The sequence below is a fragment of the Homarus americanus genome, unplaced genomic scaffold (genome assembly GCF_018991925.1).
Source record: "Homarus americanus isolate GMGI-L3 unplaced genomic scaffold, GMGI_Hamer_2.0 scaffold37032, whole genome shotgun sequence".
Taxonomy (NCBI): Eukaryota; Metazoa; Arthropoda; class Malacostraca; order Decapoda; family Nephropidae; genus Homarus; species Homarus americanus.
Window position 1 is genome coordinate 620,040 of NW_024731852.1, and position 14,948 is coordinate 634,987.

At 42.5% G+C, this 14,948-nt stretch overlaps 1 protein-coding gene across 3 annotated transcripts in view; it reads right to left on the bottom strand.

Annotated features, from left to right (window-relative positions):
• Nucleotides 1–7,984: 7,984 nt before the first annotated feature.
• Nucleotides 7,985–14,948, bottom strand: part of LOC121867907 — a 43,223-nt gene continuing 36,259 nt past the window's right edge. For all 3 annotated transcript variants that reach the window (XM_042368038.1, XM_042368039.1, XM_042368040.1), the window contains 2 exons: nucleotides 13,765–13,871; nucleotides 7,985–10,481 (listed from right to left, as the gene is read on the bottom strand). In XM_042368038.1, the coding sequence (XP_042223972.1) occupies nucleotides 9,700–10,481; nucleotides 13,765–13,871 (889 nt within the window). In that variant the 3' untranslated portion in view covers nucleotides 7,985–9,699. The remainder of the gene's footprint in view (nucleotides 10,482–13,764; nucleotides 13,872–14,948) is intronic.

Here is a 14,948-nt window from a genome sequence, read left to right on the forward strand (position 1 = left end):
ATATACAGTCACAGTTTGTACTAAAAGTAAAATTTTATATATTGGATTTATAATTTAAATACTATAAATACTGTAATTTATTTTTGTTTTATTAAATGAAATATGAAATGACAACTGGATATATACCAATTGCCAACATGCTAGATGTCAATACTAGATAAACAGATATATTAAATCCACATTTCCTCGTTTCTTTTATAATTTGTTAAACTGGAAAAATGAGCCCTTTTTTAATATAAATTAGTAAGAATTTTTTTAGGTAAACTGTGATTTTTTTTAGGAAGAAGTCTATTTAGCGAGTAATATTATAAGAACAAAGTGAGTCCCTCTCAACTGGGGTCACTCATTTCAACCATAAGGAGAGAAATCCAAAGTTTTTGTTACCATTAGACGCCTAAACTCCTAGCTGGAGTTTCATAAATGCAATTGTCATAAATAGAACTACTGGGTAATTAGTTAGGGGCCTATAGGAAGCTTGCTTGAAGCATTATATGTATTTGGGGGATTTACTATGATTATCTATGATGTTACATTAACAGTCATGAATTACTAGAAAAACACATTCTGTTGCGAAACTATTTCTGTATTGAAGTATAGCAGTGGACATAAAAGTCATCCTTTGTTGAATTAACTTAATATTTAACATTTTCTATATACTTGTATCGTATATTAACATGATGCTCCAATGTGAACTTTTATGGCTATTATATTCGATAAATAAGGGCAACTCTCTTATAATTATACAAGTTAGCCATATAAATTTTACATTTTCTTTTTATAGTATCATAGAAAACAAATAAATTTATGAATAACGCAACTATTTGGTAATAGTTGAGCAGGGGGCTAACACCTGAAGGAGTTGTTTGATTTCGTTCTTTTTTGGCCACTGGGCCACTAGTCGGCTCTGAAGCCGGTTGGCCTGGAGGTCACGTCTCCATTACACACTGTTAGCAAGTACTGGCTCTCCGTTACACATTGTTGACAAGTACTGTCGCCGTTACTTTTACTTTTACGCTTATCCTCTTCACCACGGATCGGCTCGTTAGCCGCTTGGGCGATCGGTCACGTCTCTGTTACGCACTGTTGGCAAGTACTGGGCATGCACCGGCTCCTGAATGTACTTGAACCTGCTCCAGTGTTGGTCAAATCTGGTCTTGAAAGAGCTCACACTCGGTGCCGTCACAACACATTCTGGCAGCTTTTTCCAATAGTTCACAACCCTCACTCCGAAAAAGTTTGCCCTCACAGTTTTCTGGACTTGCGGCTTCTTCAATCTTGAGCTGTGACCCCTTGTGGGGAGAGCGTCCGCCAGCTCCAAGTTGGGACACTCAAATGAGTAGTGCCCCTTGAGATGCTTATACACCTCAACTACGTCCCCCCTTGCCCGTCTGTAGTATAAACTAGGCAAGTTCAGGTGCTCTTATCTCTCAGGGTAGCTGAGGTGCCGAAGTGCAGGCACCAGTCTGGTGGCCCTCCTTTGAACATTTTCAACCAACTGACAGTCCCTACCATATCTCGGGGACCAGATGGGGAAGCACTTCACTCCTGAAGATCGTTACGAGGGACGGACTGTCTAGATATCTGAACGACCTTCTTGTAAGACCGAATAATTTATTTGCCTGATTTACCTTCCTTTCGCAATGGCCCGAGAACTTCAGCTCATTGTCAGCATACACACCTAGGTCCTTCTCACATACAGTCTCTACTAGTGCAGTTTCATCATCCCGTTGGGACATATGGTACGCCTCCTTACCATTGGTACGCCCCAGGTACATCCTCTTAAACTTCGTGACATTAAATCTCAGCAGCCATTTCTTGGACCATTCCTGGAGCCCACAGAGGTCCTTCTGCAGCTCTTCACAGTCCGCTTGGTTCTTAATTCCCGAAATAACTTGGCGTCATCGGCAGACATTTGTATGGAGGAGTGTACAACGTCAGGCATGTCATTTATGAAACAAACAAACAACAGCGGGCCCAATACACTGCCCTGTGGTACCCCACTTGTGACAGGTACAGATGACGATTTCGTGCCATTAATCACCACACACTATCATGGTCACGTTGACTGCTAATCTGTTTTAACTAGTGATTCTTATGAAACTCCACGACCGCAAAACATGAGTGGGTTAGCGACCCCTGAGAAGAAGTGTTTTTCCCCATAGACGCTACACATGTGTCCCCTCCCAGAGTCCCGCCTTTGTGAAGACAGTTATCAATGCGTTGTTTATTCCACTTTCTCCTGGGAAGCTCAATCTTGAATTAGTCTGTGTATATGAACTCAAGTAATTTGCCAGACCTTTGTCAACTGAGGGTCATCTTTGAATGAATAACAGTTGAGTTGTTTGTAATCTCTGTCATTGCGTGAGTAGCGATCACTGGCAACTCAGGGGATATATATACCAAGGGATGAGGCAGGGCGAGCGTCCCCTGACGCCGCTCCAATGTTTCCCCAGATCCAATTGTGACTCGTGGATCATTCAACAACTGCCCCGGATGTAGTAGCTACTCAGCAGGGATCAATATATGAAACGATGGCACCGATTCGGCCTGATTAATATGCCCAACTGCCTCATAGTGCCAGACCCCAGACTCGCCATGTGTCTGGCTACCACCGACCACCACAACGGTCATGAGCCCCAGTGTTCTACCCTGGGTTACTCCCTGGAAGTTATATGTCAACAGAGGGTGTTGTAAATGTATAATTATCCCATGTTGGGTAGTGGACCCATGTATCGGCTGGTTTCAGTATTAACGTGTATGTTGAGTAAAGTCTTGTATCTGTACTGTAATGCCACGTACCACCAGTAGGTGTGAGAAGTACAGGAATCTACAATGAGTACCATGTACTATGTATTGTGAGTAGGGCCAAGGAACTGGTCCTGCTATGCCATGTAATGTAACACCAGTAAGGTTGTGTGCAGCAAGATTGTAAGATCTGAGTAACTACTGTTGAGTAAAGAAATAAGAAAATAAGTAAATAAGAAAATAAGTAAAGAAGAAAGTACTGAGTCTGCAATAAGCCCAGGAGGTGAGCCTGGTAGTTATATGTAATACTAACTTTTTTTTTTCCCTTTGATTTCATATTAATAAATTTGTTCTTAGAGTATTTTAGGTGTATTCATTTCTCCCACAGTATTTTACCTTTATTTCCGTCCAAGTGACTTGATACCAGAATTACCATACCCATGTGCCTAGACCCTCGACCATGCTACCAAAAGAATGTTCATGCTACCAAAAGAACTTGTGAAGGAACTGAGTAAGAGTAAGAACTAGAGAAGAGAAGTAAGTAAGATAAGGGTGGTGTAGGTGTTGGAAAACACGCGCCCTTACAACACTGCTTGCGGTCATGTAGAAAGTCTTCTATCCACGCTAGGACATTTCCCCGAATTCCGTACCCTTCCAGTTTGATTTTCAGCCTTTCGTGGGGTGCACTGTCGAAAGCCTTGGCAAAATCTAGGTAAATATTGTCGATATTACCACCCCGTTTCAGAATATGGGTCCAAATATCCAATACCTTGAACAATTGTGTTAAGCAGGAGCGCCCCGGCATAAAACCGTGTTGGCAATCCTTTACAAGGTTGTTTCGTATTAGATGTTCCATTGCGGCATCTCTAATAATACTCTCAAGTACCTTACATATTATGCTGGTCAGGCTCACCGGTCTATAGTTGTTCGTGGAGTGACGATCGCCCTTCTTGAAGATAGGACTCACATAAGCCACTTTCCATTCACTGGGGATCATTTGTTCATCCAGGCATTTACAAAACAGGATCTTCAGGGGCTCTGCAAGCTCGTTGCACAACTCTCTTAACACTCTAAGATGCACCATGTCAGGGCCGGGACTCTTATGGACCTTTAGCCTGAACAGTTTATTTCTAATACCCTCTTCTGTGAACACAATGTGGGTCAGTGCTGTGTCGAACCGTCTGTCATCAAACGCAGGAAGGTTAGTTGCATCCTCTCTTGTGAACACCGAGGAAAAGAAGCTGTTCAATGCCTCAGCTTTATCCTGGTCAGAATCTGCATAACTACCATCCATCAGCCTCAGGTCTGATACTCCTACTCGCGTTTTCAATTTCGACTTTGCATAGCGGTAAAACGCCTTTGGGTTTGACTTGACCTCGCTTGCAACCAGCCTCTGGAACTCCTTCTCAGCCCTTCTACACTCTATCTTTGCTTGGTTTCTGGATCTTGCATACATCCTCCTGTCTTGCTCATCGTTTAACCCAACCCACGTCTTGAATTTCTGGGTTTTCTTCTTAACTTTGTCGACCGCCGCATGGTTCATGTGTAGGGATCCCCTCGTATTCCTAGAAGCACTGGGTTTGGTCTTGGGTATATATTTATCGATCAAATGGGTCACTTTACTAGTTATGATATTCAGCGTAATGTCTGCGTTCTTGTACCTTAATGAGTCAGGCCAGTTGATACCTCTCATCTCTTCCCTCATCCCATTGTAATTTCCCCTCTGTAATGTGTCGGGTCTCTAACATGTTGGAACAGAAAATTATCTCTCAGAGTTTCTACAAAAAGAGTAGCAGGGTTATTCAAGTCATTCGGGGTGGACTCGTTTCTCCAGTCGATGTCGCCATAGTTAAAGTCCCCCATGATAGGGAGGTGGCTAGGGTTGAGCATCGCCGTGTTGTTTATTAAGGTTCTTAAGTTCCTTTGATTTAGTGGGCCACAGTTTGGGGATCTGTAGATACACCCGACGATAAGTAAGACCCCTCCCTTTAATTTAATTTGACACCACTTGGACTCTTCAAAACATCCTTTCCCTGTACCCTCGCCTGGCTGGCTCTAAGGTCTTGCATCGCATAGATAACCACACCCCTCTTGCAAGTTTCTTGAGAAAGGTTCGTAAATGAGTCATATCCAGCAATCCTGAACTCACATTCCTCTGGGTCGATTCTCCTGTTCTTGTACAACAGTTCTACAACATCTACAATATCTGGTTGGTGTACTCTTAGTAGTGTTTCAAACTCCTCTCTCTTATCAAGGAACGTGTCAGTATTAGTGTACATGACATTCAAGCCAGAATTTGTTCTCGGTAACGTCTCTGCTCTTAGTAGTAAACCTGCCCCCCCCCCATTCTCAGAAGCTGCAGCATTTGCTAAGTACACTGTATTTTGCAGGGTGCGGTTAGAAATGTCATTGTTTACACGGCGCTCGCCTCCTGTCCGGTAGGCTGAGCTTTTGCCGCCTCCCGGGTGGGGGGTTGAGTGGGTGGAGGGTGCACTGCTGCCCTTGGCCCTGTGTCGGCACACTTGTTTCCACTACCCTCCCCCTGAATATAACCCATGTACACTTGTCCCAGTTCCTCCTTGACTCCTCCCTCTTCTGCTTCAAGTCCTGCAGGAGCTTCTTGTGCTGTTCCCTCTGCATTACCGTGCGATCTGGGTGAATGAATACATCCCGAAATGCCTTGCTCCTTGCTAAGTTTTTTTGCCTGTCGAATAACCTGCCATTTCTCCTCCTCACTCACTAGTGTGATCCTGAGGGGGCGAGGCTTATTCCCCTGCTTTTGTCCCAGCCTCCTCACATCCTGAGGGGTTGATGGAATCTTCAGAACCTCTGTACAAATATTTTGAAACAGCACCTCATCGTGTGTTACCTTACTCACAGTTCCCTCCGCCTGGCTCTCTGGGACTCCAAAAACCATTACATTGTTCCTGCGCTGGAGACGTTCTTGGTGTTCCTCCTCTCCCCTAACAGTAGGTCCGTTAATTTTCATGTCCTCGACACACTTCTTCAAAGTCCCAAGCTGTTGTAGAACCTGTTCAGATCCTGCATTACTCTCCGCCACCCCCGTGGCCCTGCTAATATGTCAGCATAACTCCTCTTAGCAACCACCTCCAGTCTATCGGCTACTTCCTCAGTCTTAACAAGGATCTCTTTCCCAACTTCATTCACCTTGACTATGCAGCCAGACTATGCAGCAATACCAGCAACAGCCATCATGCTTTACGGCAATTAGTAACTTCCTAAACGTTGAATTAGTCAGACCTATATCCTCCATATGCGACGTCTCCCTGCAGTAATCACATATCAAACTCATGGTTGTTGTTGTTGTGAGGGGGGGGGGGGCGCAGACTGTGTATAAATCTAAACCTATTTAAAAAAATAAAGAGAGAAAAAGAACAGTACTTAGCTACTCTCTGTTGCCTATAGAGTTGTCGTCTGTGACTGCGTACACTGTATCTCCCTGTGAATGGTGTATTGTAGGCACAGTTTCAGTCCTTGAGAAAGCACACAAACAAAATAAAATTTAAAGTCTCTGTGGCACCTATGACACGACTTGGTTTCAGCTGGCACGGCGCCTTTCCAGCTTGCTTGCTAGTGAGCGCTCACTTTAAGTTATTTACAACTTCTGCGGTCACTGATGACACTATGAACTATCACTGTGTACACTGTATCTCCCTGTGAGTGGTGTATTATAAACACAATTTCAGTCCTTGAGAAAGTACACAATCAAAATAAAATTTAAAGTTTCTGTGGCACCTATGACACGAATAGGCTGGCAGTTGTCCTTACCAGCTTGATTGCCAATATGTATTCACTTTTAAGTTATTTACAGTCTCTTCTTCGGTCACTGATGACACTATGAACTGATTTACCTAAAATCACAGTACTACACTCTCTGGTTGACCTTTATCACAGCCGTGACCACAACTCCTTAAAAAAAAAAAGCTTTGTCATATGGCAGTGATTTTGTGGTTATAGGCCTGTGACCCTGGCTGTACCTCCAACTCGGTGGAAATTGAGTTTTCAAAAACACAATCACGTCTAGCATTAAAAGTCCTACATCGATTTACACTTTCACATCACTAAGACGATCTTCATTATCTTATGTAATCACTGTCCAATTTCTGCCGCTCTACATCGAAGGCCCGAATGCCGAACACGCTTTGTTACAGAGACGCAAAACGACCCGACCCGGCCATGACACACTACCAGATTGTTCCAACTTCCAATAGTTCACAACTCTCACCCCAAAAGCATTTGCCCTGCCAATTTTCTGAATTTGTCACTTATGGCATCTTCAACCTTAAGCTGTGACCTTTTGTGGGGCGGGCATCTGCCAGCTCCAAGTATGAACACTCGACTGAGTAATTTATTTTGACTTGATTTAAATTTATTGAGTAAAAGTTCAAATACATTCCGACCTCTTTGAACTCTGTCTGTGTCTTGTTCGATACCTTGTCTACCGACATATATATTGTCTTTCCTGTGCCAGGTGGAAGGGAGGCTGGCTATATATTACTATAGTCAGTTGAATTATTTTAGCTAACCGCTTACTTATATTTTATACTTAATTAGCCTATTTGCTCACACATGATAAGAGGATCCAGTGGTGTTCGACCCTGGCCTTGTTCACGAGTCAAGAAACACTGCTCAACTGAGCGTAAGGTTTAGCGGCACCAAATTGATGGCAAATTGTTAGCATTATTTTTAAATGGAATCACTGAGACTTGAAGTTGATAACAGAAAATATCTCACTTAAGTAAATGAAGAATGAAGACAATTAAAGTACTGAGAGTATGTTAAGGACGCCAGCAGCCTGACAGGTCGGCCATTATGGCCACTAGTTATTTTCACAACGTAAATTTCAGTGTATCAAAGTCAATACTAAGTAATTCAGATATATTATTTCACTTACAAATAGTGGCGTAGTAATGGAAAGTGGCAGCGCCAAATTTAAAATCAGTTTACCTGGACTGTAGCTGCTTCCAAAAGACCTGGGCTCACTATAATATCATTTTTGTGCTTTATAATTTACATCAAATGTACCAACATTTGCAATTATCCAATGTGTAGTGGTAGGCTGCCCTGCTCCTACACATTTACCACAAAATCCCTTTCCAAAGGGATTAAGTGTTTTTCTACACTGTCGCTGTTGCTTATACGACCACCAATTGTCTTTCAGAGGTCAGAAAATCCTGAAAATATGGTGTGGTAAGGTTGCCATCAAGAAATATCTGAATAACTGGAAAATTTATTTGAACCAAAATACAAAAACCTTGGCCATGACTGAGGCCCGACTAGGCACAAAACTTCACATAGGAAACAAAAAACATCATAAAAATACGAATTTCAAATAGGAAAAATAAAATTGCATGAAATACAATCATGTGAATAAAATTGCACGTGGAAAATCACATGATACAAAAATAGCATAAAAATTCCCCTAAGGAGCAAATTTACAATATACAGTACATTGTATAGATGAATTAAAATGAAAGATATTTCCTATAATTACTTAGCATTTCAATATGGGTAAGTGTGCTGTATATATAACACTTGGTTATAATTGCCTGATTTACAAACAATAATAAAATGGATTGCATAAATGTAAACAAAAACCTTAATGACTCAAGGAAAATGGGAAACATATTCAAAATAAAATATAATAATAATAATAATAATAATAATATACAAAAGCCAAATTTCATAGTCTTCCTAGCATGAGATTAATTATGTACTGTACAGAGCTGAATTTTGATGAACCTGTATTCTGAAAATAAAATTTGTAATTATTTTATAAAGTACGTATTGTTATTTTTTAAATTTTCGCTGGTAAACTTTTTTCGACTGAAGATATTTGTAATTTTTTAACTTTTTATTCCATTCTATAACTCAATATATACATTCTTTACAATTGGTCGACTTATGCAGTATAATTCCTATACAGAGTAATTTGTATAACTGATTTCAGTTCCCTATTTATACAGGAATATGTATACACAAACATATCGATAACAAATTTAGGTACAAATTATATAAAAGTATATAGCAAAGGATATATATATATATATGTAAGATCACTTGAAGGAAATAAAAAATATATCAAAGTCCTCTTATATTTTTTACAAAGTATACGTAATACACAACATCTTTACTACGCTCCCATACACTTCTGATATTCTGTGTATGACTTGTGTTGGATATGGGCCATGTTGTTGAGTATGAGGAGGCAGTTACACAGTATCATCTCCACTTTACACAGTTTTGCAAGTCGAGAATCTGTATACGAGTTCCAGTTGTGTTTCAGTAACCGAGTTATCGCAAAATAAGACCAACATCAAAAATAAGTAACATGATGGGAGAGAATGTTGCTTTGTGCTGTTTAGTCATGGCCTCAAAACTCATCAACTCAGGGAGAAATATAGTCTTTTCCCATAATTTTTTTTTTCCGGTTGCCAGAAGGCTGTGCATATAGTCACTACCACAACTCTGGGGGCCACGTCGAACATGAAGTTTCTTGTTGTAGTAACTACTTTCCAGCTCTCGGAACTAACACAACCTTACCAATGTCAACCTCGTTTTGTAAAGTAGAAACAACGCCCATGCTAATTTACATAATCATAATGTGTTGCACAATTGTTTGTTTTCGATTAGTTTGTACTGCACATATATAATTATTGTTTACTTTTAGGGGAGAATACTGTAAGAGGTCGCTTAATAAAGCACACAGAGTAGAGTCACTGTGAATTTTCATGTTGGGAGATTTACAATGGATGAGAATTAGTCACTGGTTCCTGGGGTATGCCAGGACACGCGGCAGCTGGCTATGCTGGCTGGCCGCTCTCTCTTTGGTGTTGCTACCTCGTCGTCAACCTCAACCTCGGGTGAGCTGCCTGCCTGGACAAGGTCGATCTCACAACGCTCCCTCTGCACTGGGGCCGAGGTCATGCGGCGTCATGCGGCATCTCGGTGAGGTCTTGGATCATTGCGGTCGATGTCGAGGACTGGCGCAGACCCGAGGCGCAGTTGACGACGGACGTGGCGGGAGACGCTCTGACTGGTGGCAATGGGCGGTAGCACAACATTGGAGGAGGTAGGGCGCGGGTGTGGTAGGGAGGCCAAGGGCGGTAAGGAAGGCGGCGGGGACACCAGTGTTGGTGGCAATGAGAAGTTGGAGTTCCGTGGAGTAGGGTTTAGTGGCACCCTCCCTGACCTTGAGGTTCGGGCTGAGATGGTGCTGGTGCCGCCTCCCAGCCGAGCCCCTCGCCATGAGCCTGCCTCGCCATCCTCAGATCCCAGACTCCGTGGCCCACAAGATTCTAAAGACTCCTGAGAGCCAACAGAGGCACGGGAGTTACGGGAGAGAGGGCGCAAGGCAGTGGTGTTAGAACTCCGGGAGGTGGTGCGAGAGGAGGTAGCGCGGGCGCCTACCGTGCGTAATGCAGAACTATAGACTCGTAAGTCGCGCACCTGAGCTCTCAGTCTGTGGACCTCCCCGCGCAGGTCCGCCACCCGCCGTTCCCCTGCCTCCACCTGCTGTTGCATCTGCAATTCCCGCCATCTGTGCTGCTCCTGCTCCTCCTCTGATAGTTTTTGCTGGTTTGCTAATTGCTGCTCCAGCTGCACCACCCGCTGAGTACGTTCATCCAGTAGTTTGTTGAGCTCAGCCACATTCGCCCTCCAAGTCTCCTCATCCGTGAGAGTCACATGTCGCAGGTGAGCCTCGAACTGTAGGTCTGAAACACAAGGCTACAGTAAGTCACAGTGTAGTACAGTCATAGACAGCTGATAACTCCTCATATAGTATTTCCACGCTAACCTGGCCCATAAGCCACGCCCCTTTTCTATATTAATAGCTGATTGGTTCATATAAAATTCAAACTAAATGTGTACTATCAAATGATTTCAAGGCATTAGCACTTCAGAGAGGATGTTAGAAAATTTTAAATATTTATCATAAAAGGTCGATATAAATACGCGCTTTTACATGCGCAGTTCGGGGGGAGGTAAAACGCTCAGGGGAACCAATCAGCTATTTGTAGCTAAAGACGAGGGACGGAGCTTAGTGGCCAGGTTAACGTGGAAAGGGTATAGTGTTGCCAAGGCTCTAAGGAAATATACCTGAACTATATATTGTCAACAACAAGATAACAAGCATTTCAAAAGTAAATAAATGATTATTAATAATAGTGACGCCACATCCCCAGAAACACAAAATCATCTTAGCAGAAGACTCCAGCGGGTAACACAAACTAATGATATACAGTACTTTAAATATGTGGCCTTCATATCTGATACGGACCTTGGCACCTCCTAGGAAAAAATACAAATGCCAAATTAGAACATCATAACTCTCTTACTGCTTCATATACAGTCTGAACAGTAACAAAACCGGACGTGGGTTCGACTGTTCTATCGTTCCTGCGGCAGACGAAATATTGAAAATACACGTTGTGAAGTACAGTTATGAGCTGGGAAAAATACTCTTTATTGCTCTTTTTTAGCCATTTTTCACTTATTCATTCAAATTACATATTTTCTAAACTGCCAACCCCTAATTATATCATGGCAGGCATGCGAAATATACCCCTTTAATTGCGCCAATTGAACACGCACACGAAGGGATCCAGTTAGAACATGCACATTCAGGCACTGGATGCACAAGGTGTAACTATAGGAATTGTTGTATTTTAGAAATACTGATAAAAACAAAGTCGTAATTTATAAGAATATATGCACCTGAATGTAAATTTAAGTGAAAAATGTCGACGAGTTTGAGTCGAATTTATTGATTCGATGTTGAAAATGCACGGGTCTGTCGTGAGGCCAAGGGCAGGAAGGCGCATGTCGTGTGCTTTAAGAGGTCTCATTTTGGCAGGAAGGTTATTTTTTAATGGTCACGATATATAAAGAAATTAAACAAGAAAATTAAAGAAAGGAAGAGACAGCAAGGTCAATTGCAGTTAATCCTCAAATACTGTTCCGTTTTCTGTGAAAGCAAAAATATATTTTTCCGGGTAACTTTACCATTTACAATTTAACCAACTGTTGTGCTTATTTCTCCATTAAATCGCCACATATATTTGAGTTTCCAATGATCATTCATATTACTTATTGCCCAAAAATAGTGACATCACTATTTAAGTCAGTTAAAGTACATACTGTATTATCATTTCCCTGTCAAGCAAATATACTATCATTAACTTTTAAGTCCGAAACAAATGTGGTCATGCAAGATTCCATTACAACCTCATGTTAGCCAGTCGTGGCCACCACTACCATGACGCTACCACGAATGAAGTACTGTACCCACGGCTTGTCACAAAAATCAATACTCCTAGTTGCTCTGACTTCGATAAGAGCTACACAGGGACTTTCGATTTTGATATGAAATTAGGAGCAGTGTAAAGAGGAAGGCATCTAAGTCAAGGCAACTTTTGTGAACGTGATATATATAGAGCGATTTACTCCAGTTGGATAAAAGGGTGGAAGTAGAAGTGGTGGTCGGGGCTTGAGCTTACCTCCCCTCACCCTTCCTCCACTCCCATGCCACCCCTTCCCTACCACCTCCACCCACGCAACACACCACCTAACCACCCACACCATACCGCCTCCCCAACCACTTCCACCCACCCAACACCACCCCCACTCATGCGCAACCACTCTCCACTACCCCCCCATCTATGCTACACCCTCCCAACCACACCCAACTCCATCTCTTCACCACAAATAAACTCCACACCCACACAATACGTCCCTCCACCACCCCTACCCACACCACACCATCTCCGCCCACACTGAACCTCTAGGCACACATAACCAAAGTGACTGTAGAAAAAATTAATAATATCAATGAATGTATGAAGGCAGGAACATGTATATACAGTATCTGAGAATATTAGTAAATAAAAAAGGACAACAAAATCAGGTTTGTCTTGTCATCATTGTGGTCGAGTGAATTCAATAGCTCCACCTAATATTTAAATGCCGGACCACACTGCCTCCATTGATGAATCCGCAGCTCTGGGTGGCTCTCTGACATTTAACGCATAAAAAACAGATACCTAGTCAGTTTACTTTGAGCTTTGCCTGAAGAATAAAAAAAAAAAACAATGCCACCACTAGCATTCAGTAGCACCTGGCATTTAAGGGTGGTACGCCAGACGAACGTTCTTTTGCCTTTACTGACGCTTGCAAGGAGTTTCAGGTAAGTTGTCCTTGGTCGTATAGCCACAGGTCCCGGCCACACGTATTAGCGACGAATGTGTTGCTCTTGGTGCGTGCCTGTGTGACCTTGCTTATGTGAGGTAACTATGAGGTAGCGTGGAGGCATCTCACTTGTAGTAGCGTGTGATTACAGGGGGTTGTGCCCATAAATGCTGAGGGTTACAGGTGTTTGTTGTGAGTATAGGAATGAGTACAGAAATGCAGTTACAGGTGTAAGCGTGTGTGTACAGGTGTTGGCCCAACTAACTGGCTCTGGCTGTGTCAATAGGTGTCATAATTACTGTGGTCTAACGTACAGCACCACGAGAAGCTTCATGGATCGCAGCTCAGTTTTGTTCAGCACTTTCACATCACAAATAACTAAGTCAAGGACGATAACCTAACCTAACCTACCAAAGCTACGTCCCTTATAAACTATTCACATCAATCTTTATAAATTACTAACTCTATCTGTCAGTCTTTAATACAATATATACATAAAACATACACCAAAATATATGGGAATAAAATATATACACTGAAAATACAACGTTAATTGAAAGCAAAAAATAAAAATAAAAAAATAAAAAAATTGGTGATATGTATTTTTACTGTGTGTGTGTGTGTGTGTGTGTGTGTGTGTGTGTGCCCCATAATAAGACAATATGATGACTGGGAATATGATCTTTATTTTAAGATATTGTAGACAGGTAGAGTCGAGACGGATGTAGACAGGTGAAGGCAAGGTAGACAGGTAAAGGCAGGGTAGACAGGGAAAGGCAGGGTAGACAGGTAGATGTAGACAGGACCTACCGTCACACCGTTGCTGGAGGAGTTGCACTTGGTGATGAAGACCTTGCAGGACTGCCTCGTGCTCAGCCTGCAGGAACCGTACTGCCTCGTGTACGCTGCCGCCCACCCTGCAATACCAACACCGGTTATCCTTCAGCCTTGCAACACAACACTGGATATGATTCACACCTTACAACACAATACTGGATAGGATTCAGCCTTGCAACACAACATTGGATATGATTCAGCCTTGCAACACACACCTGAAACACAACATTGGTTATCAATGAGACGCAACACATACATATACAACAACACTGGCTAGCCTTTATTCTTGCAACACATTATCTCCAAGACAACACAGTTATCCTCCAGTTGTCTGCACCATTCAGTTTATCACTCACTGGATGAAACAGGGCACAGAGTCTCACGAATAAGCTTTAGACAAACGACTACTTGGTGACTATGGGAGGGAGAGAGTCACACCCCAGGGAGAATCACACCACACCCCAGGGAGAGAGTCACACCCTTCACCCCCAGGGATAAGGGATAGAGTGTCACCCCACACCAGTGAGTATAAGCGTGTTGCTAGGTCAGGGTACTCAGCAGCAATGGTTCCTACGTTAAAATTTGCATCGTAACTCGAATCGTAAGTATGCAGACCTCTCTCTCTCTCTCTTATACCCTGAACACGCTATAAAGACACACGGTTTCCCCAGCAAAAGGTGGAGAAAATATGACAGTAATGGAAGCTTCTTGACAATCATAACAGCATGACATGATGAGGCCAAGACTCCTACACCTTGACCCTCCTCACCCTCCTTTAACGCCACTGTTGACAGCTACTTTCCCTTAGTAACAACGATGTGGTAATTAGATGTTTAATGGCTTACAGGGTCATGCCAAGAGGTCAAAGCTGGCACTGATACTATTTTTAGTCTATCTCTGTGTGAGTGTTTTGTTTTTCTGTGTAAATAAGTCTATTGTACGTGGGTTAAAAATTCCATGTCACGTTAACTTTGAGGGCCAGATCGTGAGAAAAATTTCAAGTGCGTTGGTGAATGATACCATCTCCTTAACCAACTTGACTCTGTACACACACACACGTAACCCTAACCTAACCTACTAGCACTTTCCCATTCATGACCCTTCCCCTTCTAGACTCCCATGACTGCTGCTGGATACTGAACTCTGTCGTCATCAAT